This window comes from Staurois parvus, unplaced genomic scaffold (assembly GCF_062004578.1).
Source record: "Staurois parvus isolate SC_StPar_1 unplaced genomic scaffold, SC_StPar_1.0 ptg000336l, whole genome shotgun sequence".
In the NCBI taxonomy this organism is placed as follows: Eukaryota; Metazoa; Chordata; class Amphibia; order Anura; family Ranidae; genus Staurois; species Staurois parvus.
The window spans coordinates 96,294-121,699 of record NW_028318132.1 but is presented as its reverse complement, the minus strand read 5'-3'; the positions used below and the strand labels follow the sequence as shown (position 1 = coordinate 121,699).

Below are 25,406 nucleotides of genomic sequence, written 5' to 3'. Positions count from 1 at the left end.
AGTACAGGGGTTTGCAGGGGCTGATGTCTCTTACCTGGATCCAGTCCCACGACGATCCGGTCCAGGAAGCGCGGCGTCTCCTTCAGTTCGGCCACTGGATGTTCGTGCGGCTGCTCGGCTCCGCCTCCTCACCGGTGATTGGCCGCCAGAACTGTAGCTCAGGAAAGGCACACAGGCGGCCAATCACCGGCGAGGGGGCGGAGCCGAGCGGCCCCGCGAAAATTGAGTGCCGGAGCAGCAGGTAAGTGTGCTGTGTAGAGGTGCTGCTGCAACCACATATGCTGGCTGCAGCAGCACCATACGAGAACAGGGTCAGCAAGTCTCAGTGGGAGGAATAGTGCCCCATCATTGGTGTCACTGATACCAATGATGGGGCACTATTCCTCCCACTGATACCAACGATGGGGCACTATTCCACCCCCCACTGACACCAATGATGGGGCACTATTCCACCCCTCACTGACACCAATGATGGGACACCATTCCTCCCACTGACATCAATGATGGGGCACTATTCCTCCCAGTGATACCAATGATGGGGCACCTATTCCCCCCACTGATACCAATGATGGGGCACTATTCCTCCCACTGATACCAATGATGGGGCACTATTCCTGCCACTGATACCAATGATGGGGCACTATTCCTCCCACTGACACCAATGATGGAGCACTATTCCTCCACTGATACTAATGATAGGGCACTATTCCTGCCACTAATGCCAATGATGGGGCACTATTCCTGCCACTAATACCAATGATGGGGCACTATTCCTCCCACTGACATCAATGATGGGGCACTATTCCTCCCACTGATACCAATGATGGGGCACTATTCCTCCCACTGATACCAATGATGGGGCACTATTCCTTCCACTGATACCAATGATGGGGCACTATTCCTTCCACTGATACCAATGATGGGGCACTATTCCTCCCACTGACACCAATGATGGGGCACTATTCCTCCCACTGACATCAATGATGGGGCACTATTCCTCCCACTGGTGTGCATTGGAAGAGGGGTAGTCTTATACGGCGAGTATAGCCCAAACACTACATTTTAGCAGGAAAAGGAGGGGGGTCGTCTTATACGCCCAGTCGTCTTATACGCCGGCAAATACGGTACTGCTAAAAATTAACTCCAAAATTAAGTAACAACATCATTTAATTGCCTGTTTTTGCCCCCTATGTTACCTAGCCAACCTTCCCAAGCCAAGAAGAAGAGTAACAACTAAGTACATTTTACACATTTACAAGGTTGTTTTAGATGTGCCCATAAAAATATTCACGGTAAGTACATACCTGAAAAATACACTATGTCCTGCTCCAGCTGCTGAAAGATCTCATTTGCTTCAATCTTAGTGAAGAGAATAGTATAATCACAGCTCAGGTTAGCTGCTCTTATCCTTCTCCAAACACGGCATTTCTCCGGTAAAGAATCAGACACTTCATTTTTATTCTTCTTTACCAGACCTTTCTCAGAAGAACCAGGATCTGAGGGTTCTGAATATTCTTCTATATGACCCCTTTTTTTAGGAGAGGGAGTTTTTTTAACTATAAATTTATCCATACAAAAGTCACAAAGCGTTCACTTAAAAGAATAATGACTTTTTGTGTTTCAATTGAGAAGCCTAAAATAACAAAAAAACAGAAAATCAGGTAAATAACTATGAATACAAAGGAAATGATATTACACAGAGGAAAGACAGCAATATTGCCTTGTATAAATTATTTACATTGGGTGTATAAAATGAATAAAGATTGAAAGATGTGCAAAAGCTATGCTTTACTGGGAACTGTGTTTCTGGGAATCTTCCAGGACAGCAACCTGGAGACTACCACCTTTTATAGGAAACACAATACCAAATGTAGTTAAAAGACTCCTTAACCTCAGTTATCAAAAAAGTAAGAATGGCCGCCAGTGTACATAGGGGAAACCCTATAAAATCCCTAAAAAACGCACTCCAATCAGAATAAACCCTCATTCCAAAAAGAATAAACTCTGCATGCGAATATACTGTCCTTGAAGATTCCCGGAAACGTTGTTACCAGTAAGACAACATGGTGTTTTCAAGCCGTTTTCAAGGAAAGCTACTTGAGAGGATAAACAAGAAATAGTCTTAATGAAAAGTATACCTTATGGTGCCGTTCCAAGCTAGATGGAAGGAAAAGGATCACCCCACCGGCAAGAAAGAAGCTGGGAACATGACTCCAAGCCATTCCAAGGTCAGCCAATACAAGTGAAGGGATGGACGCTGCTCTAGACGGTGTGGCCAGTATGGCGGCTGAGGCCATTCCTCAACATTGGACTCCCGATATACTGGAACCCTGCTCAGATAGTACGCCTGTATGTTAAGTTTCCCTGATGTAGACAGCTGATAGGGACTCCTGTCCCCCGGATATACTGGAACCCTGCTCAGATAATACGCCTGTATGTTAAGTTTCCCTGATGTAGACAGCTACTAGGGACACCTGTCCCCCGGATATACTGGAACCCTGCTCAGATAATACACCTGTGTGTTAAGTTTGCCTGATGTAGATAGCTACTAGGGACGCCTGTCCCCCAGATATACTGGAACCCTGCTCAGATTATACGCCTGTATGTTACGTTTCCCTGATGTAGACAGCTACTAGGGACGCCTGTCCTCCTGACATACTGGAACTGTGCTCAGATAGTACACCTGTACATTTTTAGCTCCCCTGATGAGAACAGCTTCTAGGTATACCAGAAGCAACTCTCCCCAAAAGAGGATCTCTGGGACCAGAGAAAAAAAAATAAGGGGGGGGGGCTTTATTCCATCTTACCTGTTGATATCTGCTGACTTTTTAGCATTGCTTGAAAAAAATCAAAACATCTTTTCCTGTGATTTCTTCCTCAAAGGCAGCTAATGCATTTTTTATGACACCTAACCTCTGGGGGATTGCTCTGCCAATACTTCCCACATACCTTGTTCTTGTTCTAAATGGACAACCCAGTCCCAGGAGCTGGCATCTATGGTTATAATAATGAGAGAGACTGCGCCCAGGAGGGATCAAGAGACTCCTGGCAACAGAACTGTGCTGTCCAGTGATCTGTGCCTGTGGTTCCATGCCACCTACAAAAATCTTTTTTATCCTCCTGGAATGCAGCTAGGTCTCCATTACCCATTGAATTGCTGCTGTCATTAGATCCAGGGTGTTGATGAACTGCCTTATGGATACCTCAAGAGATTTGATCATTCCTACCAAGAAAACCAACTTGTCCATTTCCTCTGTAAGAAAAATATTTTGCTGACCTGAGTCTATCCTGTAACCCAGGAAAAAAATTTACTTCAAAAGAACTTAAGCTTGGGAATTGCCACCGACAATACTGAAATAACATTAAATAGAAGAATACTGATAACAAGTGATCTGCTTATGAGACCTGCCAATGAGATAGTATATACCAGTGGTCTCCATATTGTGGCCCGAGGGCCGGACGTGGCCCTTTGCTAACCTTTACCCAGCCCTTGGGGCACTATTCTGATATGATGCACTGTTCCTTCCACTGATATCAACAGTGGGGCATAATTCCTGCCACTGACACTAATGATGGGACACTATTCTGACCACGAATATCAATGATGGGGGCACTATTCTACCCACTGATATCGCATATATCAAAAATGCAGCGCTAAAACATAAGTAAATGAATAAATTATAAAATGATAAATACAAGCGCTAATGGTAAGCGCTATAAAGTGACAACAGTGTATCGTCTTAAATCAGAGGGATAAAATGACATAAACGTACACTATAAATGTATGTGAATACAAGTCCAAAAATATTAGTGTTTAAAATTTCACATAGGTGCATCGACAATCCAGTGTCTGGGGGTATGGGTCGCTCTCACTGGAAAAACATAAATAAGGTGCTCGTGACTTCCGTGGTAAGCAAAAGAGGTGTGATTGCACTCAACGGACGCACAATATTATTGCACATGTATGTAATAATCAGAAGGGCACTGGTGGTCATCTAGGAACCGGTAAGGATGAGGCACTCGGTTGGTACTTTACACACCCAGGGAAGGACTCCAGACCTCTCAGTGGGACCCTCACAGCATACAGGGACTGCTCCTTGGTGTCACTTACACCCGGCATCAAATTAGATCAGCAACAATGGGTATCCGCCTTAGGTAGCTTGTGCTGATCATTTTGTGTCTTCAGATGGCAAAATGTAAGACTATACTGGAGTAAAATGGAGTTACTTAATCAAAATGACCATCGCTCATCAGTAGCGGCGGCTAGAGGTCAGCAATAGGGCTCCATCCAACGCGTTTTGTGTAATAACATGTCCTCAGGGGTACACCCATCATGCAACAAAAGTGAGTGCCAGCAGTTTAGACACTATTGGCTGTGTGTTGAGTTATTTTGAGGGGACAGCAAATTTACACTGTTATACAAGCTGTACACTCACTACTTTACATTGTAGAAAAGTGTCATTTCTTCAGTGTTGTCACATGAAAAGATAGAATAAAATATTTACAAAAATGTGAGTATACTCACTTCTGTGAGATACTGTGTATATATGTATGGATAGACAGATATATATATATATATATATATATACACACGTGATTTGCATTTCCGCCCTACTCACACTGCCATTGGTAGCTACAGATGTCAATCGCCAGGTACCAGCTGGAGATTTCCATCCGGCAATCACCGAGTAACACTAACACAGGTCTCTCTCCTGCCAGCAAGAACATGCTGCTGTGTATTTTCTCTCACTGCACGGCAGAGAAATACACAGCAGCATGTTTTTGTGTCATCTGACACAGCTGTCTATGCAAATCACACCAAATGTACTGCATGCACTACTTTAGAAATCGGTGTGGCTCCGACCAAGTCAGAACCGCACCGTTATGACTGCTGTAATAGCAGACAATAGGGTGCAACTTGGCATATGATTTGCAAATCACATGCCAAGTCGCACCCAATGTGACCATACGTTCACCTGTGGGAAGATGTTCAATGTTTCACCGGTTTTTAGGGTGGAACATGTTTCCATAGCCGCAAGGCTGGAGGGCAGGAGGTTAAGTAAACTGAAGCAAAAGTGCATTTGCCCCTATAGACGTATTTTTCCGACAGATACCACCTGTTCAGTTGCCATGGGCAACACTTTCAATAAAGAGCACTGTGCCCAGGGTTCCACAGTCCTCTCACTTTCTTTGGGTTTCTAATAATAATCAGCCCTCCATTATGTGGAGACAGTGTACGTTTAGTTGGGGTTTATCAGGCAAGACAGTGCTGCCTGTCATCCTCTTGTCATCCCAGGTCTAGCACTGCTGGAGGAAGGTTAGATTAGGCGGTAACTATGGTAACTCGTCCAGATGGATCCTCCTCCTAGGAGGCAGGACAGAAGCAGCGAATTTTGGCGCCAAATTCTCCCAATCCCCGAGCTAGTGACAGGCACACTGAATCCCGGCAGGAGCAGCCATGCTCGGGCAGAAGACCATCAATTCCTTCTTTTCCCAGGTCTCCAAGAAGCGCTCTTCCTCAGAGGCCTGGCCAGGAGAGGATGCTGACCGGGTAGACATAAAGAAACTACAGAGCTGCGAGGTACGTGTGGTACTGCGGGCGACTAGCAGTGGTGCGCCCATTGATATTAACCGCGTGAGGCCTAGGACTTATACGGAGTAGAGTGTGCAGTGTTAGTGTATAGAGAGTAGGAGACCTCTTACTACTATAGCAGGAAGACAGCGTGCTCTCCTCATGGGTCCTCCGTGCACCTCACGCCTCGTTTCGGTGGCCGAGCAGCCAATCGGAATGAAGGAGCCTGAGAGGGGCGAGGTCAGCGCTGAACTTGTTTTAGCGCGAAAATCCAGCATGTACCTCTGAGACCCGGAACTGACAGACCACGTGACGTAAGGGGCGTGGCAGCTGAGCTAACTCCGGGCTGAGAGCTGTGTGTTCGAACCATAACATATAGCTAGACAGCGAAATTGTATGAAGCCAGTTATATGATATGTCATTATGCACGTATATAGCTTTAGGGGTGTCAGGCATCTGTGTAAGTTCAAGTTCTGCATCCCTCGACCATTCTCTGATTATTCTCCTCAGACCACACCTGTCAAAAAGACAAGACAAGAAGATGAGGAAAACCAGCCACAAGTCACCTCTTCTCCCCTGAGCCCCGAACAGCTGGACCGCATTCAGAAGAATAAAGCGGCTGCGCTACAGAAACTCGCAGCCCGCTATGTGCCCGAAGGATTCGGGGAAAGCTGGAAGCAGGAGCTGCTTTCTGAGTTCGCCAAGCCTTACTTTGTGAAGGTAAAAGTCTCAGCAACAGCAGGTTTTTTTTTTCTTTAATAAACTGCAAATTAAAAATGGTGCTTACCCTGTGCTGTGATTATCTCCAACAAAGCACTCCTGATTGTGGACAAAAAAAATTATCATATATGCTTGCAAAATTAAGGGGATGATTTACTAAAGGCAAATCAGTTTTGTTCACTTTGCAAGGGAATTTACCCTAAAGCTTAGTGACATTTCACTTTGCAAAGAATACCTGTTGTGTGCTAGAAAAATAAAATGGGCATATTTTTGTTCATGATTGGATGGTGGATTATCTCCTATAAAGCACTCCTGATTGTAGAAAAAAAAAAATTATAATCATACATGCTTGCAAAATTAAGGGAATGATTTACTAAAGCCAAATCAATTTTGTTCACTTTGCAAGGGAATTTACCCTAAAGCTTAGCGACATTTCACTTTGCAAAGAATACCCCGTTGTGAGCTAAAAAAATAAAACAGATATTTTTTTTTCTTGTTCATGATTGGATAGTGGAAGTCAACAGAGCATCACCTCATTCACGAAGCTCTGGGGAAAATGTCCTTGCAGAATGGACAGCCAGCCTGTTTGCATTTTAGTACATCAACCCCTATGTGTCTTGTAGTTTTTCCAAGAAAGACATACAGCTGCTGTGGGACACACTGCAGGATCTGGGATGCTTTATGATCTCTTGGCTTCAGCTCATCTGTTTGAATTGCTCAGAGGTCCTAGACTTTGCTGTATTCCTTTTAGTTGCCTAAGGGGCAAGAGGCCACCATTGGGCAGAATGGCTCCTCCTAGTCCTATTTTTTTTTTCCCTCAATTGTTGATTAAGTTTTTTTTTTTTTGTTTTTTTTTTTTTGTGGGTAACAAATGGCAGTGTTACTAAACCCACAACAGTGAAATCAGTCTGTACATGTAATAAAGCATGCTTGTTATACTCACTGTGGAACCTAAGGGGTTAATCCTCTGCATTGTGTAAAAAGGCTGTTTGATCCTGACTTCTCTGCCCCTCATCTTGTTCGGATGTCCATGCTGATAAAACAGACTGAACCCATAGCCCTTCTGCACATGCTCAGTTTAATGTGTATTGCTAGAGAGGGTTTTTTTTTCTCTTAGGAGAGTGCATGTGATCAGCACAGGGCTAATCATCATTGTCCAGACAGGTCAGGGGTTCTGCATCCTCCTAGAGCAGAAAGAAACTCCTCCTACAAGCCTTAACCAGTGCTCAGCTGAAGTCACAAGACTGCTCTAACTTGTGATAAAAGGTATTTAGCAGTTTATATTTACTAAAATAATTGCACGTCTATGTGCTGTGTACTGTGGGAGACCAGATATAGTGAATGCAGGACCCTGGGTTTAGTAACACTCTAAAGAGGTATTGCAGTGTTACTAAACCCAGGTCCCCACATTCACTATATCTGGTATCTCACAAAACATGGAGTGTAATTTAGTATATATAAACTGCTAAATACTTTTTCTCATCAGCAGTTAGAGCAGCCTTATGACTTCTATCAATGACCAGCCGAAGCACATGCTGAAGCTTGTAGGAGAAGTTTTCATTCTGATGTAGGATGATGCAGGACCCCCGACCTCTGTCTTGACAGTGCTGATTAACCCTGTGCTGATTACATGCAATGCAACACACCAAACTGAGCATGTGTGGAGTGTCTTTATACATTGTGTTATCAGGAGATAGGAGGGGGACACTGGAAGAAGGGGAGGATCAGAGAAGTCAGGATCAAAAAGGGTTTTTGCACAATGCAGAGAATTAACCCCTTAGGTTCCGCAGTGAGTAGAACAAGCATGATTTACTGCATATACAGTTTGATTTTACTGTTGTTGGTTTAGTAACACTTTAAAACCAAGAGCAAACTTTTTTATTTTGCAGCTTACCATTTCTTAGAAATGACGGCTGTATCAGTATTCCTTTTTTAGGCTTGCTTCCATTTTTATCTGGCAATCCATCCAGTAAGTCTGTTGTTTTTCAAAAGCACAAGCTCTCCAACAGAATATCAGTTTACATGGATGAGACAACCCATTCAACACTGAGGTGATTAAAATGATCCGCTTTTATTTAATCATGTAAAACCTTTATCCCAAAAGAATAACTGGTTGCTGTAATTGAATACAAATTATGAGCTGGAGTTTGGCTTCAATTTGTTATTGCATTCAAAATTGCTTGTACGTTTACCACTCTCCTCACCATCCCAGGCTGATATTGCTACTGTGCCTCATGTGCTCATTCCTCCAGAGTTGTTTTACTAATACAGGAGGAGTGTTTCTGTTCAGATCACCAAGGGAAGAAAAAAAAAAAAGGATGCAGCCACCACATCTGATTGGTGAGCTGCAATATAATACATTTTGGCTTTGGGCTTAATACTGCTTTAAAAAGTGAGCAGTAGAGAGGGGGTTTGGTATGTATAGAACTGACTTGTTACACAACCGATTCCAAGAAAAGAATAATATAAAATAGTTTGCAAACCTAGAGAATTGGGATGCACACTGGTCACATGTAAAAAGCTCAATGCATTTTAGTGAGCATGCATAGAGCACGTACAGCAACACACGGAGCACCTCCCACCTGAGGCCACATGTGTCACCCATTCTAGGAATGAATAGTACTTCCCTTTCACATGGAACAGGTCCAGAGAGTAGTGATAAATGACTCATTCTCTAAATGGTCTAAATTTGTGAATGGTGTGCCCCAATGCTGTTCAATTTGTTTTATTAATAGAGCGGTTGGAATAAAGAGCTCAATTATAGTGTTTGCTGACAATACCAAATTATACAGGAAGATAATTTTTGCACTGGATATAGCACAATTACAGGAAGAACTTGATAGAATAGAGGGTTGGGCAACTACATTGCAGATGAGGTTCATTATTATTGAGAAATGTAAAGTTTACTTGGATGCCAAAAGTACCGCTTAGGAGGGGCTATACTGGGAAAATAAGTGATGTAAGGGATTTGGGGGTGCCTGTAGATCAGACTTTGGCAATCGTGTGCAATGCCACACTGCAGCTAGCAAAATATTGCCATGCATTATCAAGTCATACATTCAAGAAATAAATCAATAATTCCATCCCTTAGCAAAACACAGGTTCAGCCTCATTTTGGGAGCTGACCAATAGAATGCATCCTGTTAAAAAAGGATAAGTTCACCTTTAAGAACCTGTTACATGTTACTCCCATTTTTAGGGTGGAATATGTAACGTTTTTTCAATTCTACGGTCGCTGCCCAATTCTTATTTTTACTTTTTTTTTTTTAACGCTTCCATGTGTACTGCTAAATAAGATATGAAAAGCAATAATCAAGAACCCCACTGATTGTGTTTTTTTTTTTTTGTCAAACAGAGCTTGCTTAAGATGCAATAAATAATATATTGGCCAGGTCATTCAAAAAAGCTTTCCCCTACCTATGTACAGACTTGGCAAAAAATACTATTGAATTAGTATATTTTTAAATTACTTCTAATGATTTGTTTTGTAGGAACATACATACAATATACTAAATATGATACCCTTTCTTCTCATTTAGTTGACAAATTACGTCTCAGAAGAACGGAAGCGATGCACTGTATATCCCCCTCCTCACCAGGTCTTTACCTGGACTCAGATGTGTGACATTAGAGATGTAAGTGAGCCAATATATTATTTGTCAGTGTTTGTGTGCAAAACTAAATGTGATGGATAGAAAAGGTCTAAACAGGAGTCTATATCAGACACAGTCATTGTATATCTTGCATTCAGATTCACGAAGTAGTGATTTTAAAACAAAAAAAAAGGGAAAAGATTTATCTTCCACAAAGCCTTCTTCCCAGTAAGAGAGCTATGAAAATGTGGAATAGACTCCCTCAATAACTAGATCTAGCCGACTCAGTAGATTGTTTTACAAAAGAACTGTATGCATTCCTACATGCACAAAATCTAACTGGGCATTAACTTTATAGGTAATGACACCAGAGATTTTTGATCAAGAAAATATCAGATCGCCTTCTGGGGGGCTAGGAAATAACTTATTTTTCCCCTGGTTGAGCAGATTGGACCATGCTCCTATAGGGTTTTTTTTGTCTTCCTCTGGATCAACTGTGGGTAAAAGATTCTGTATATTGAGGTTATCTAAATTTTATTTTTTTATATTGCTTGAACTGGATGGAGTTTTTCAACCTGACTAACCATGTAACTATGAATAATGTGATGCTGTGCTTTAGTAGTCTTTACCTCAGTAAACCAGCTCTTTTGTGTGTGCAAGTGCTGCTTTAATTATTTTGTTATGGCTGAAAATGAAAAATACAATTTAAAGGATAAGTTCACTTTATGACCAAAAATAATAAATGCACATTTTTTTAAATTTTTTTTGCAGGAAACAAAAATGTGCATTTATTGTTGGTTGCATGAGCATGTAAAACAAAAGGTCTCCTGCAGATCTGTCAGTATATCTGCTTGCCTGTACAGGCAAGCTGATATACCGACAGGAAAAGTCAATGAACTACCACAGTGCTCCACAGCGCCATGGTAGTTAATTGAGAATTACATGCTGACAGCCGCTAAGCCTGTCAGAACTTGTAGTTCGTTCATTCACAGAATTCTCTTTTTAAAAAGTGACAGGTTGTACAGGGAACTTCTCCCTGTACTGCTGTCACAGGTGAACTTACCCTTTAAAGCCTGGAGCCTAAGCGAATGTGATACGTAAACAAATAGTCATATAACTCATTAAAACTGGAGACTGTAAATTATCCGTATAGCTGATACAAACAAACACACTGTTGAAGTGATGCATTCAGGATGTCTAAGTTTGCTGTCCCTAAGGCATTCTCTGGGTTCCAGCAGCAGATTTCTGCAGCTGCAATGACCAGGGCAAGCAAATAACAGTAGCCTCTAAACCTGTATAAACTAATGGCAGGCTGACGGCAACTGCCGCTGTTGACACATGCCGATGTAGCCACAAACCAAGTGTTAACTTGTGGATGTCTAAATCAAGACAATGAGTTGATCCTCTTGTGTGACCAACCATACATGTCCATTTAACTCTTATGGGCAACACATGTAAATCCAGTCAGAATAAGCCTTACCCAAAAATGTCAGAGTGCATTTAACAGGATGAAAATGCAATAAAATGTGGCATGTTATATAAAATGTCTGTTTGTGCAAGGGGGTCTCCCCTCACCACATGGATTCATGAACACTGTTAAAGCTTTTGATCCTTCTTGGTATATTGGATGATCTAGTTCCTGATGCTTTTATTAAGGAAGCAGTCTCTAGAGCTTTATTCTTGGCACGTAGAGGCATTTTGCTTCACTGGAAAAATTCCTCCCCTCCCACATATAGGGAATGGATAAATTCTGTGGGAACCAGTCTTGGATACGAAATTATCAACACAGAGGTTGTCCATCTAAATTTGATAAAGAGTGGAGTGGGTGGCTGGATATTCCCGGGCAGGCTACAGGGAATAGTCATGGACAGAATGTTATGGTAATATGCTGCCTCTTTGGTACCTATATCACCAATCTTATGAGGTCTTTGTGTTGAACTAAGAAAACCATAGGCTGAGCTGTAAATAGTGGCTGGACCTGAATTATGCTGGTGGTATCGCGCTAAAGGAGTAGATTGTTTGTTCGACATTGTTTGGTACTGTGCCTTCACTGCCTGATATGTGGCTATGGAGCTATGTGTAATGTAGCTGTATATGATTGTGTCATAATGGTTCTGGAACGTCAACTATGTAAGTTTGTGTAAACTTAATAAAGCTTCTCTTTTTGACAAAGCTTTTGTGACATTTAATACATTTTAAGGGTTTTTGAATGCCTATTTACATAGTTACATTTTTTATTTTTCCCTAGGTGAAGGTTGTCATTTTGGGGCAGGATCCTTACCATGGACCCAAGCAGGCTCATGGATTGTGCTTTAGTGTTCAGAAGCCTGTACCACCTCCACCCAGGTACCCAGATTTAGTTTTATGTGAGTTTTTTTATGCCTTGTACACTCACTGGCCACTTTATTAGGTACACCTGTTCAATTGCTTAATAACACAAATTGCTGATCGGCCCATTACATGGTAGCAACTCAATGCATTTAGGCATCCAGATGTGGTGAAGAAAACTTGCTAAAGTTCCCCGCTGCCCATTAAGGATTGGCACCTTTTGACAGGTACCCGCTCCCACTTCGACTGCCATCGCCTAAGGTGATCAGAAGTGGAAGTTGTTGTCCCCCCTTCCCACCCCGTAGTCTTCTGGGACATGTGACAGGTCCCAGAAGACCACAGGGCCATTCACAAAGCGCAGCACTTCTCGCACATGCGCAGTGGGCACCTGGCTGTGAAGCTACAAGCTGTCACAGCCGGGTGCCCACACTGAAGATTCCGGCGCCAGGGAGAGAAGGTGGCCGGTGAAACCAGCTGTGGTGAGGACACCACTAGACTTAGGGACTGGTAAGTGACTGTATTTTAAAAGTCAGCGGCAGTTTTTGTAGCTGCTGACTTTTATTTATTTATTTTTTCCCAGCTGGAACTCCACTTTAAATCCCCTTTCTTCCCCATTCTGATGCTCTGTTTGAACTTAAGCAAGTAGTCTTCTCCACGTCTACATGCCTAAATACATTGAGTTACTGCCATGTGATTGGCTAATTAGCAATTTGTGTTACCAAGCATTTGAACAGGTGTACCAAATAATGACGAGTGAGTGTTTAAATTGGAGAATTTCAAGTTCTGCACTGCATTCTTGCGTCAAACCAATGTAGCGGAACCTTTTTGTTTTATTCTTGGATAGTCTGGAGAGTTGGGTCCTGCCAGGTTTTCATTTCTATCTGTTCTTCTTTTTATGTTAATTTTGTATTGTGTGGGATTTTTTTTAAATTCAAGTGGGAAAAGGTTTTACCGTGTGTGTGTGTGTGTGTGTGTGTGTTGTATGTTTTTTGTGTTTTTTTTGTTTTTGTTTTTTTTTGTTGTTGTTGCTTTTATGTGTTTTTTGATTTGGAGAGGTTCCCAGTTATAACCTACCCAGCGGCACTTTTTATAATGGGGACATGAAGTGAGGTGTTACCTACACAACAGGGATATACAGTGGGGATCGAAAGTTTGGGCACCCCAGCTAAAAATTTGAATTAATGTGCATAAAGAAGCCAAGGAAAGATGGAAAAATCTACAAAAGGCATCAAATTACAGATTAGACATTCTTATAATATGTCAACAAAAGTTAGATTTTATTTCCATCATTTACACTTTCAAAATAACAGAAAACAAAAAAATGGCGTCTGCAAAAGTTTGGGCACCCTGCAGAGTTAATATCTTGTACTGCCCCCTTTGGCAAGTATCACAGCTTGTAAACGCTTTTTGTAGCCAGCCAAGAGTCTTTCAATTCTTGTTTGAGGTATCTTTGCCCATTCTTCCTTACAAAAGTCTTCCAGTTCTTTGAGATTTCTGGGCTGTCTGTCACGCACTGCTCTTTTAAGGTCTATCCATAGATTTTCAATTATGTTGAGGTCAGGAGATTGTGAAGGCCATGGCAAAACCTTCAGTTTACGCCTCTTGATGTAATCCCCCGTGGATTTCGAGGTGTGTTTAGGATCAGTATCCATTTGAAGAAGCCATCCTCTCTTTAACTTCAGCTTTTTCACAGATGGCATCAAGTTACCATCCAAAATTTGCTGAAATTTTATTGAATCCATTTTTCCTTCTACTCGTGAGACTGTGCCACTGGCTGCAACACAACCCCAAAGCATGATTGATCCAACCCCATGCTTAACAGTTGGACAGAGGTTCTTTTCATTAAATTCTGTGCCCCTTCTTCTCCAAACGTACCTTTGCTCATTCCGACCAAAAAGTTCAATTTTAACCTCATCGGTCCACAGAACTTGTTTCCAAAGTGCATCAGGCTTGTCTTATATTCTTATAATATGTCAACAAAAGTTAGATTTTATTTCCATCATTTACACTTTCAAAATAACAGAAAACAAAAAAATGGCGTCTGCAAAAGTTTGGGCACCCTGCAGAGTTAATATCTTGTACTGCCCCCTTTGGCAAGTATCACAGCTTGTAAACGCTTTTTGTAGCCAGCCAAGAGTCTTTCAATTCTTGTTTGAGGTATCTTTGCCCATTCTTCCTTACAAAAGTCTTCCAGTTCTTTGAGATTTCTGGGCTGTCTGTCACGCACTGCTCTTTTAAGGTCTATCCATAGATTTTCAATTATGTTGAGGTCAGGAGATTGTGAAGGCCATGGCAAAACCTTCAGTTTACGCCTCTTGATGTAATCCCCCGTGGATTTCGAGGTGTGTTTAGGATCAGTATCCATTTGAAGAAGCCATCCTCTCTTTAACTTCAGCTTTTTCACAGATGGCATCAAGTTACCATCCAAAATTTGCTGAAATTTTATTGAATCCATTTTTCCTTCTACTCGTGAGACTGTGCCACTGGCTGCAACACAACCCCAAAGCATGATTGATCCAACCCCATGCTTAACAGTTGGACAGAGGTTCTTTTCATTAAATTCTGTGCCCCTTCTTCTCCAAACGTACCTTTGCTCATTCCGACCAAAAAGTTCAATTTTAACCTCATCGGTCCACAGAACTTGTTTCCAAAGTGCATCAGGCTTGTCTATATGTTCATTTGCAAAGTTCAAACGATGATTTTTGTGGTGAGGACGTAGAAGAGGTTTTCTTCTGATGACTCTTCCATGAAGACCATATTTGTACAAGTATCTCTTTATAATGGAATAGTGTACCACAACTCCAGTGTCTGCCAGATCTTTCTGGAGGGATCGTGCAGTCAAACGTGGGTTTTGAATTGTTTTTCTCACAATCCTGTGAGCTGTTCTCTCTGATATTTTTCTTGGTCTTCCAGATCTTGCTTTAACTTCCACTGTTCCTGATGACTGCCATTTCTTAATTACATTCCGAACAGAGGATATTGACATCTGAAAACGCTTTGCTATCTTCTTATAGCCTTCTCCAGCTTTGTGAGCGTCAACTATTTTCAGTTGCAGTTTTCTAGACAACTGCTTAGAAGAACCCATGGTGCTGATTGTTGGGGCAAGGTCAGATGAGTCTGGGCATTTAAAACCTTTGAGATTGACATAACCTGGTCTTCCCAGACGATGATTGAGAACAATCCATGACACTGGCAGGTCTCAGCTTTGCAAAGGGGGCAGTGCATGCTATAAATTCTGCAGGGTGCCCAAACGTTTGCAGACGCCATTTTTTTTTTCTGTTATTTTGAAAGTGTAAATGATGGAAATAAAATCTAACTTTTGTTGACATTATAAGAATGTCTAATCTGTAATTTGATGCCTTTTGGAGATTTTTCCATCTTTCCTTGGCTTCTTTATGCACATGAATACAAATTTTTAGCTGGGGTGCCCAAACCTTCGATCCCCACTGTAGATAGAATCCCTACATGGATTTTTACCTAAAAGTATATATGAACCCTTACTCTGTAAAACACCCCATTTGGTTTGAAGTAGAAATACAAAGCATAGTGTGTGTGATATTTAATGAATTTATATATATATATATATATATATATATATATATAATTTGCCAAAAGTATTGGGACACTCCTCCAAATCATTGGATTTAAGTGTATAAAATCAAGCGTGTAGGCATGCAGACTGCTTCTACAAACATTTGTGAAAGAATGGGTTGCTTACAGGAGCTCAGTGAATTCAAGCGTAGTACCATGATAGGTTGCCACCTGTGCAATAAGTCCATCCGTGAAATTTCTTGGTACTAAATTTTCCATTGTCAACTGCTAGTGGTATAACAAAGTGTGAGCAACTGGGAACAGCAACTCAGCCATGAAGTGGTAGGCCACGTAAAATAACAGAGCGGGGTCGGTGCATGCTGAAGCGTAGAAGTCGCCAATTGTCTGCAGAGTCCATACCTAAAAGACCTCCAAACTTCGTGTGGCCTTCAGATTACTACAACATTGTGTAGAGAGCTTCATGAAATGGGTTTCTATGGCCGAGCAGCTGTATCCAAACCTTACATCACCAAGTGCAAAGCATCAGAGGCAGTGGCGTAAAGCGTGCCACCATTGGACTCTAGAGCAGTGGAGATGTGTTCTCTGGAGTGATGAATCACTCTTCTGTCTGGCAATCCAATGGACGTGTCTGGCTTTGGCCGTTTCCAGGAGAACGGTACTTGTCTAACTGCATTGTGCCAAGTTTAAAGTTTGGTGGAGGGGGGATTATGGTGTGGGGTTGTTTTTCAGTGGTTGGGCTTGGCCCATTAGATCAGTGAAGGGAACTCTTAAGGTGTCAGCATACCAAGACATTTTGGAGAATTTCATGCTCCCGTTGTGGGAACAGTTTGGGGATGGCCCCTTCCTGTTCCAACATGATTGAGCACCAGTGCACAAAGCAAGGTCCATAAAGACATGAATGAGCGATTTTGGAGTGGAGGAACTTGACTGGCCTGCACAGTCCTGACCTCAACCTGATAGAACACTTTTGGGATAAATTAGAGCGGAGACTGCAAGCCAGGCCTCCTTGTCTGACATCAGTGCCTGACCTCACAAATGCGCTTCTGGAAGAATGGTCAAACATTCCCATAGACACACTCCTAAACCTTGTGGACAGCCTTCCCAGAAGAGTTGAAGCTGTTATAGCTGTAAAGGGTGGGCCAACTCAATATTGAACCCTATGGACTAAGACTGGGATTCCATTAAAGTTCATGTAAATGTAAAGGCAGGTGGCAGTGTGTGTACACTGACCCTCTTGGTGCAGGGGTGCATGTCTGAAGAAGCTTAACTATTGGAGGACAAGCATTTTGTGCTCCCTGCACAGCCAGAAAACTTGAAGTTGCAATGGATGTGCCACTATGCCTAGCATGGTCAGTTTGAAATGGGAAAGCAGGAGGACTGGTAGAATCACCAGGTATTCCTTACAAAGGAAGAATTACAGAGCAGATGATACTTTTTTTTTTAAATACAAATACATGTATTGTGCAGCTGTCTTTTGGATTGCACATATGATTCTCATTTAATCTAGTTAGTGTGATTGTGTATAATGGCTTTTGACCTATCAAGATTGAGTGGATGTAGTAAAAACAAGAGAAAATTACAGTATGGCTTGCTTGTGTGTGTTGATTTTTTTGTTTTTTTTTACTTTTGTATTGCTGCTTTAAAGTGGTTCTATTGCCTTTTTAACGTTTTTACCTTCATGCGTGCTATGCATTAAGGTAAAAAAATCTGTGCTGCAACACAATGCTGTGATCAGTGTCGAGCCGAGCCCACCCGGTCTGTCAGCAGATGCAGACAGGGCAGCTTGGGAGCAAGCCTACACAGGTGCCCCCATAGAAAGTGGCTTTCTATGGGGGCACTCGCCGAAGAGGAGGATTGGGGCTGCTGTGTGCTAAACCATTGCACAGAGCAGGTAAATGTAACATGTTTGTTTTCATAACACACTTTTTTTTGTTTTAATTAAATTTAGTAAAGTAACAATACAACGTCTGAAAGAACAGACAGTGGTCACTCAGAGTAATACAGAACTAAAGGGTGTGCCACGCAGTGCTCAAGGCGTACAAAGTAGTAGTGTAATACATTCCCATAAAGTGAAACACATTCAGTTAGGGAAGGATAGCATTATGGTAACATTTGACCCATGATTTCCGTTTATAAAAAGTCCGTGCTCATCTCTGGTCTTTTTGGCAGCTTATTGCATCTTGGGAAGTCTTAGTTGCAGGCAAACGTGTTTTGAATCCGCCTATTTCCTGTGTAACTTCAATTAAAAACTTCTTCTGTTGTTAGCCTGGAAAACATGTACAAGGAGCTTCAAGTGGATATTGATGGTTTTGAGCACCCTGGACATGGTGATCTATCTGGGTGGGCCAAACAAGGTAAAGATAATTTTTAGCTTTGGTTACATCCATTACAAAGGCATTCTGTAAAGGGCTTAGTAATATCCTATTTTAATTCCAATTGTCACTTTGTGATTTCACACGCAGATATGTATTTCCATATCTTAGGAAGTGTAATTTTATATCGCGGACAGTGATTCATGTGGGATATATTTTATTTTTCAGAAATGTAAAATAACTATCAGAGCTACTTCACTGCATGCAGCGACATAATTGCTACTGTGTCCCAGTGGACATATACAAATTTACCATGCACATGTACATCTAGATCTGTGTGATGAAGCACATATACGGAGAACAGGGAGATTCTCCTTGGCAAAATGGTCCTCACAGCTTGGAAATGATTCTTCAATATGACATTGCTGTGTAGTTTTGCTAGTCACTAAAAATGGTTGTAAAGGCTCAAGGTTTTTTTACCTTCATGCATTCTACTCCTGAAGGCAAAAAACCACCTGTATGCAGCAATCCCCCCCAATACTTGAGCCCCCTCTAGATACAGCGATGTGCACGAGAGCAGCGGCTCTCTGGGGAATCTTCCTCCTCATTGGCTGAGACAGCAGCAGGAGCAATTGGCCCCCACTACTGTCAATCACAGCCAGTGAGCGAATGAGGAGAGAGCAGGGGGGGTTTGCGCACTTGGCAGGAGGAGGGGCCAGGAGCATCAGCGGGGGACCCGAGAATAGGATGATAGGGATACCTTCTGAGCAGGTGAGTATAATAAATATATATAATTTCTTTTAGTGTTTTGCTGTTTTTGCTTTTGCGGGGTTCATGTTTGCACACTAATCTGATGGTTTTCCGCACAGCATGCATTGGCAAACAAAATGCTCAATCAACTAGACATATTTTTTTTTTTTTCTGTGAATTCTGCATATGAGAAATCTAACCTGATTGTCTGCAGTGAACCCCACAACCTGATTTTCTTCCAGTTTTTTTTTTTAACTAAAGGCACATTGTTTTACAATACTTTCTGCTCACTAAATTAAAAGTACATTAAAGCGGAGCTCCACCCACAAGTTGAGGTTTCGCTGTAAGGATTGGTCCCTCGCTTCCCGTGAACAACTGGCACCTTTGGGGAGCTGGTACCCGATTTTGACAGGTACCAACTTCCGCTCTGACCACCAAAGCAATTGGAAGCAGACGTTCTCCTGACAGTTTTTGTAGCTTTTTTTTTTTTTTCCCTCCCCCAGGGACTGGAGCTCTGCTTTAATGAACTTTGATCTACTTTATTCATGCTCAGATGCATTAAAATTGCTATAAAGAGGATGCAGTTTAGAGATTTTTATCCTGTAATCTTTCTGCATGTGTTTGACATCTTTCTGCAGTTCTACTAAATCTAGATCTTCCAAAATGCTGTTTTGGATTTTAAATGTTTGGGTATAGGAGAGATACATATGCAATACCCAAGTCTCTATAATATTCTTTACTGGAGGTGTGCCACAAATATATTTTAAGATTAAATTATTGGATTCAGGAAACTTTTGCAGATGTTTCTAGTAGAAAGGTGCCCATAAATATTACACAAAAACTGTTTAATCCCTGAAAGTTTTAAAATATTTAGAGGCAATCAAACCTACTACTAAGGTGGCTTCAATAGACTATTGGCTGAATTGAAAATTTTTACAGCCCGTTACATATTTATCTTCAACATCACAAAGAATTTCAGAATATTTATCTTTGATAACTATGCATACTTATAAAATATGAACATGATATTATTAAAGAAATGATCCTCAGTCAGTAGGTGCCTAATTGCAGCAGCAATTCATTTTCTTTTAAATATTTAGCTTGATAATTTTATTAACACCTGGAAAGTAGCCAATGCTTGCACTAAAATGAGAGAAATCATAATGCTTGACATGGCAACTGCTGACTGCCTGTTGGACATGTAATGTATGGTATCACTGGCTGTATTACTGTGTAAGCATGTTAAAGGCATTCACTACAACATTTACACAGGGATTATTCATCCTAGAGAAGAGACAATGCATTAAATAAATATGTAAAATTATAACTGATTTTTGTCTAACTCAGGAGTTCTCCTTTTAAATGCTGTGCTGACTGTGAAAGCCCACAATGCTAATTCACATAAAGACAGAGGCTGGGAGCAGTTTACAGACTCTGTTGTGTCTTGGCTGAACAAGAACCTTGACGGCTTGGTCTTCATGCTTTGGGGAGCCTACGCCCAGAAGAAAGGAATCGGTATTGACAGAGTAAGTGTTTGTGACGCAATTAGCATATATCACGTGATATTGAATTTAGTTATAAAAAACATCTGGAAATCTAAAAATGTTGGTATATTGCATTGGTCAGAATGTTTAAAGAGGAAGTTAACCCTGTGCATGTTATTTTTTTTTTAATAACTGCAAATAAATCCTAGTAGGACAGACAGGTGAGTGACACCATGGGGGCTTGGTGTTGGTGGAAACAGACAGCTTCAAAGGCTTGATAGCACAGGGACAGAAACATGGGCGGCGTTCAAACTTGCAGGGATGCATTCGGAAAAGTACTGTTTCTAACTCAATTGGGCTACTTTTACACTGCTCCGTTGCAAAAACATGGTAAAAAGGTTTTGCCATGTTTCACACCTGTGAAAAAAAAAGACGTGACTCAAAAACGTAGCCACAAATGCATTTTTGATGTGGTTTATATTTGTGTGGGGTGTGTTTTTGTGTGTGGGTTTTTTTTTCCCCTCACCAACCCAAACATGCAGCAAGCAATGGACCCCCCAACTGACCAGTGTGAAGAGTTCTATAGGATTTAATGGTTGTGTTTTTTTGTTTTTTTTTCTTCTTCTGCTTTTTTTTTTTTTTTTTTTACTCAAAAACAGAAGAAACAGGGATCAATGTGAAAACAGCCTCAACATGCAAGGTGAACTTCCTCTAATATCATAAAATGGCAAAGCACACTAGAGATTTAAAATCTACAAATCCTATAACCAAGCTATTTGTATATACATACTGTTACGTGTCTGGTCCAATAAATTGGATTCATAGTTTACCACCATACCTTGGAAAAAGGGAAGTGCCAATAAAATTTGCTACATTTTATTTGTGTAAACTTCTATCCACTGGGAGGCAAAATGTAGGACAACTCTGTAGGAGCACCTTTCTGCTGTAAGCTGCCTACATAGATAGCTATGTTTGACTAGATTATATATTCATGTAGACAGTTGTATGTATGTACGTACACACACACACACACACACACACTATTCTTGCAGTGGGGTGTGCTTCATACAGCCGCGCTTTTTGTTTACATTTTAAAATCGGGTTTTTGGGTTTTTTTGGTTTTTGGTTTTTTTTTGCTTGAAAAGGTCTTGGAACCCCCAAACATTATTTTTTTTTTTATTTATTTATTTATTTTTTTAAAGCAGAGGCCCAGAGAATAAATTTAGTAGTGTTGTGTTTTTTGTTTTGTTTTTTTTTTTATTTGCTCAGCAGTTTTTCAAATGCCGTATTTGGGAAAGAATACATATTTTTTTTTATTGCAAAGAAGCACAATACATAACCCAATTTTTTTGTCAAATATAAAAGATGTTATGCTGAGTTAATAGATACCAAACATGTCCTGCTTGAAAATTGCACATGCCTGTGCAATGGCAACTTATGGCGTACATTTTACATTTCATAGGCAACGCTTTAAAAGCCTTTTAAAGGTTACCACTTACAATTTACAGAGGAGGTCTAGTGCTAGCATTACTGCCCGTGATCTGACGATACCTCATGTGGGACTATCCCTCTGTGCATGCAGGACTGACGAGTGTGTTCGCCTTTGCGTGGGGGGGCAGAGGGCAGTTGCTTTTTGTTTTTTTTTGTTTTTGTTTTTTTTACACTGACAATAAAAAAAAAACAAAAAACTTTTTATTGCGGTCCCAAGAAATGTACACATCCCCAGTAACCGCAATAGACACATGACCGGTATTTTTTTTTGGGGATCTAGGGTCTGAGACCCCATATCCCTCCTCTGCACTTGCAAGCATTCAAAACACCAACACCTGCAGGCATCACTTTGATACAACCATGGAAAGTCCAGCGATGTACAGGTATGTTGCTGGTCCGGAAGTGGTAAGAAAAAAAAAATCAAGACAATATAGGAGAGTGTATTTTTATAGTTGAAATATACATGTACACAAAGTGTGTGAGGTGTTTATTATAGCATTTTATATTGTCGTATAGCTATACTAACATAACTAGATACCCTAATCCAGTGGTCTCCAGACTGCGACCCTTTGCTTGCCTTTATCCGGCCCTATTCCCACTGAAACCAAAGTTGGGGCACCATTCCTACCAAAAACACCAACAATGGGGAACTATTCTTGGCACTGACATGAATAATGGTGCATTATGCCTCCCATTAAAATTTTGATTAAGAGGTATTGCTTACTCCCATAGACGGCAGGGCATTTCTTACTTATATCAGCCACAGTCTGGGCCCCCCCCTAAAGCCTGAAGGACCGTGAACTGGCTCTTTGCATAGAAAGTTTGGAGACCCCTGCCCTAATCCTTTTTTCAATTAAAAAGATGAATGTGAACATTTTTACAAAATACTAATGAAAATATAAGGCTATTCCTTTTTATATGTAACTGACAGGTTTTGTTTTGCAGAAGCGCCATCTTGTGCTGCAAACAGTCCATCCTTCTCCTCTGTCAGCTCACCGTGGATATTTTGGTTGTCAACACTTCTCTAAAACAAACACTTACCTGCAGAGTGTGAGTAAAAAACCAATTGACTGGAAGGATTTGTGACCAAATGAATATTACTTGTGGTATAGCCCGTATCACACAGGCATTAATCTGAATATCATTAGCAAAGTGAGAAAACACTGCTGCTACTTGCTAATGTATCTGGTCTGGTTAAGCTTTACTATACATTACAGTTTTCAAACAATATCTGAGTTTCTGTAAACCGTTATTAATAAGGATACAGTGTTACATTTCTTTAGCTGGGAAAGACCCATAACAGCCACACCAAAAGTTAAGCATTTGGAAAACTGATCTGTAAAGTTTGTTGCTGGCATTTTTCTTTTGTTTGTTTTGAATCATTCAGTCATCACCACTGTACCTACAAAGTGTGCCCTATATTAAATAAAAAGTCTTAACAATTTGTTTTCTGTTCTACTCGGCAACAGCCTGAGTAGAAAAATCTGTCCCCTGCTATGAGGCACCAAAGAAGAAATTTCTCTCTAAAAGCAGCGGTCAGTCTGCAGAGGTCTAGTATGTCTCCTCCTAAGTCTCTACATCTTACTTCTCTCTAATCAAGAAAGCCCATGCTCCGTCTTGAGTGCAGAGCTTTATGTCTAAGCAGGGATCTTGTTACACCTTTACAGGGAGACTACTGCTTTCACAGAGAGCAAGCATCCTTCTCTGCAACGTCCTGTCAGTGGACCGGCATTTCAGGCTGTGGCTGCTTTGTACAGAAAACCTACCAAGACTGCACAGTTTTGTTTTATTGCCCCTGAAATTTGTAGAGGAATAAAACCAAGTTCATTTGGGCTTTATTAACTTTTCACAAAGAAATGTATACTTGTTAAATTGTTGAAACTCCCCATTTCTTAGAATGGTTATACGTTTTGCAAAATATACTGTAATATATTCCTATCTTCAGCAATTGAGTTTTTCTTTCAGAAAAACACAACAGAAGTAATGAAGCAAGCTTTGCTACCATTGGTGTCTTAAAAGATCCACAATGCATGCCAAAAAATGGCTTTTGTGGTTTTGAGCCTCCATAAAAATACCCTAGACTGCTAGAACACTAGATATTTACTGTTGAGGTGAGTCTTTAATGCAGAACCAAACACTAGTCTATGCACCTTAACGGGGTTCCGTGTGTCCCTAAATTGTTGGTGTTTGTGTTGTATTAAAGTGGAACTGCAGGCAGAGGGATTTTCCCCCTTTTTTATGTTGATGCTGAGGTTTAGCCATGTCCAGATCACTGTTCTTTACTGTAAAATTCATACATTTCTTCACACCAGGTACTTCTGGCCCACTTCCGCTATGAGAGCTGAGGTTCATGCTAGTGTTATTTTTATGCCCACTCTCTCCTTGTCTGTTCACAGTACATCTTGTATTTTATGAATGGTTCACAAAATACAAAGCGTTCTGTGACTGTAGAGGGGAGGGTTTAGTTTGAACACTAGCATGAGCTGCAGCTCTTTAAGCTGCCATAGGCTGGAAGTACAGCAAAAGGTGTACTATCCAGCATGAACAGAAGTGTGAATTTTATAGTAAAGAACAGCGATCAGGTGTGGGATAAACCTCAGAATTTTTTTGTTTGTTTGTTTTATACACATCAGAAACATGAAGTCTCTTTGCCTAGAGGGCCACCTTAAAGACTCAAGTTAACAAATGTCATTGTACTCCCCATAACTATTTGAACTAATGTTACCTCCACCTACCCTACTACTACTTTTTGCATACAGTGCGAGACTTCATAGAGACTAATCCATTAATTTTTTTTTTTTCCTCAACCAGTTATGTCACTTATTAAATATTAAAGGTATTTGCCTTGTACAGGCTTGAGTACTGCTATGTATTTAACTAGGCTTTTGACTTATCGTAGACTAGTTCATAATTTTGTTTTTAAAAGGTATGGTTTGGAAAATACCTACTAGCCAACAGTTATGTAGAACAGGCAATATAAAGACACCAGGACATGCCTATCTTGTGGCCAATTTGCAGAATCCCTGAAGTGCCTATGTAAATACTTCCTTGAATAAAACCTGTATTTGGGGAATAAACCTCTTTTATCCATGTATTACCCATAAAGCATAGCCCTTAATAGTATACCTGGAACCCTAATCAAACAAATATTTAGAATATCTGGCCAACTCGCTCCCATTGCCCAATATGCAAGGTACCACCCTTTTGATGAGAAATGTGCAGGCTATGGGACCAATAAATAACTTGGAAAAGGCTTTTTAGTTAATGAATCTACAGAAAAAAGTGTAATGTGAACACTACAGCTGACTTGCAGAAAGGGTAACTACTACAGCAAATGCTTTATTGCAATAAAACTTTATGCATGTTTTAGGTGGGATTTCCCATTTCATTTACTTGAGTGATTACTTAAACATGCTTTTCTTTATTTCTTTAAAATAAAAATGTTTGTATAGATTTTGTAAATCTGGGTTTGTTTGTATTGTTCCTTGTGAGGTATACAAGCTAAAACAGTAGTGTGAATGACTGAATAAGCTAAATATTTCTAAAGGCACTAAATGTATTTAGGTTTGTGTTTTTAATTTTGTAATAAACAGTTATTAAACCA

At 40.8% G+C, this 25,406-nt stretch overlaps 2 protein-coding genes across 3 annotated transcripts in view; one reads left to right on the top strand and one right to left on the bottom strand.

The window, feature by feature from the left end:
• Positions 1–5,852, bottom strand: part of ALKBH2 (alkB homolog 2, alpha-ketoglutarate dependent dioxygenase) — a 12,229-nt gene extending 6,377 nt beyond the window's left edge. The window contains exons 1-2 of the mRNA XM_089684092.1: positions 5,704–5,852; positions 1,305–1,633 (exon numbers count right to left, since the gene is read on the bottom strand). Of these exons, the coding sequence (XP_089540218.1) occupies positions 1,305–1,572 (268 nt within the window). The 5' untranslated portion in view covers positions 1,573–1,633; positions 5,704–5,852. The remainder of the gene's footprint in view (positions 1–1,304; positions 1,634–5,703) is intronic.
• On the top strand, positions 5,399–25,406 carry UNG (uracil DNA glycosylase). 2 transcript variants are annotated; one of them, XM_089684091.1, is made up of 7 exons: positions 5,399–5,581; positions 6,083–6,292; positions 9,832–9,927; positions 12,134–12,231; positions 18,031–18,119; positions 20,175–20,353; positions 20,971–21,135. In XM_089684091.1, the coding sequence occupies exons 1-7, from the start codon at positions 5,459–5,461 to the stop codon at positions 20,989–20,991; spliced, it is 816 nt and encodes a 271-aa protein (XP_089540217.1). In that variant the 5' UTR covers positions 5,399–5,458; the 3' UTR covers positions 20,992–21,135. The 2 variants fall into 2 exon arrangements, with proteins under 2 accessions (XP_089540217.1, XP_089540216.1); XM_089684090.1 differs by lacking the exon at positions 20,971–21,135 and adding an exon at positions 22,748–25,406 and having other exon boundaries at positions 5,401–5,581.

What these genes read in the sequence shown, in the direction of transcription:
- UNG (XM_089684090.1), top strand. Translation starts at nt 5,459, where the DNA reads ATGCTCGGGCAGAAGACCATCAATTCCTTCTTTTCCCAGGTCTCCAAG. An exon ending in AGAAACTACAGAGCTGCGAG is followed by an intron (nt 5,582 to 6,082) that starts GTACGTGTGGTA and finishes TATTCTCCTCAG; the next exon opens with ACCACACCTGTCAAAAAGAC. An exon ending in ATCTGGGTGGGCCAAACAAG is followed by an intron (nt 18,120 to 20,174) that starts GTAAAGATAATT and finishes TGTCTAACTCAG; the next exon opens with GAGTTCTCCTTTTAAATGCT.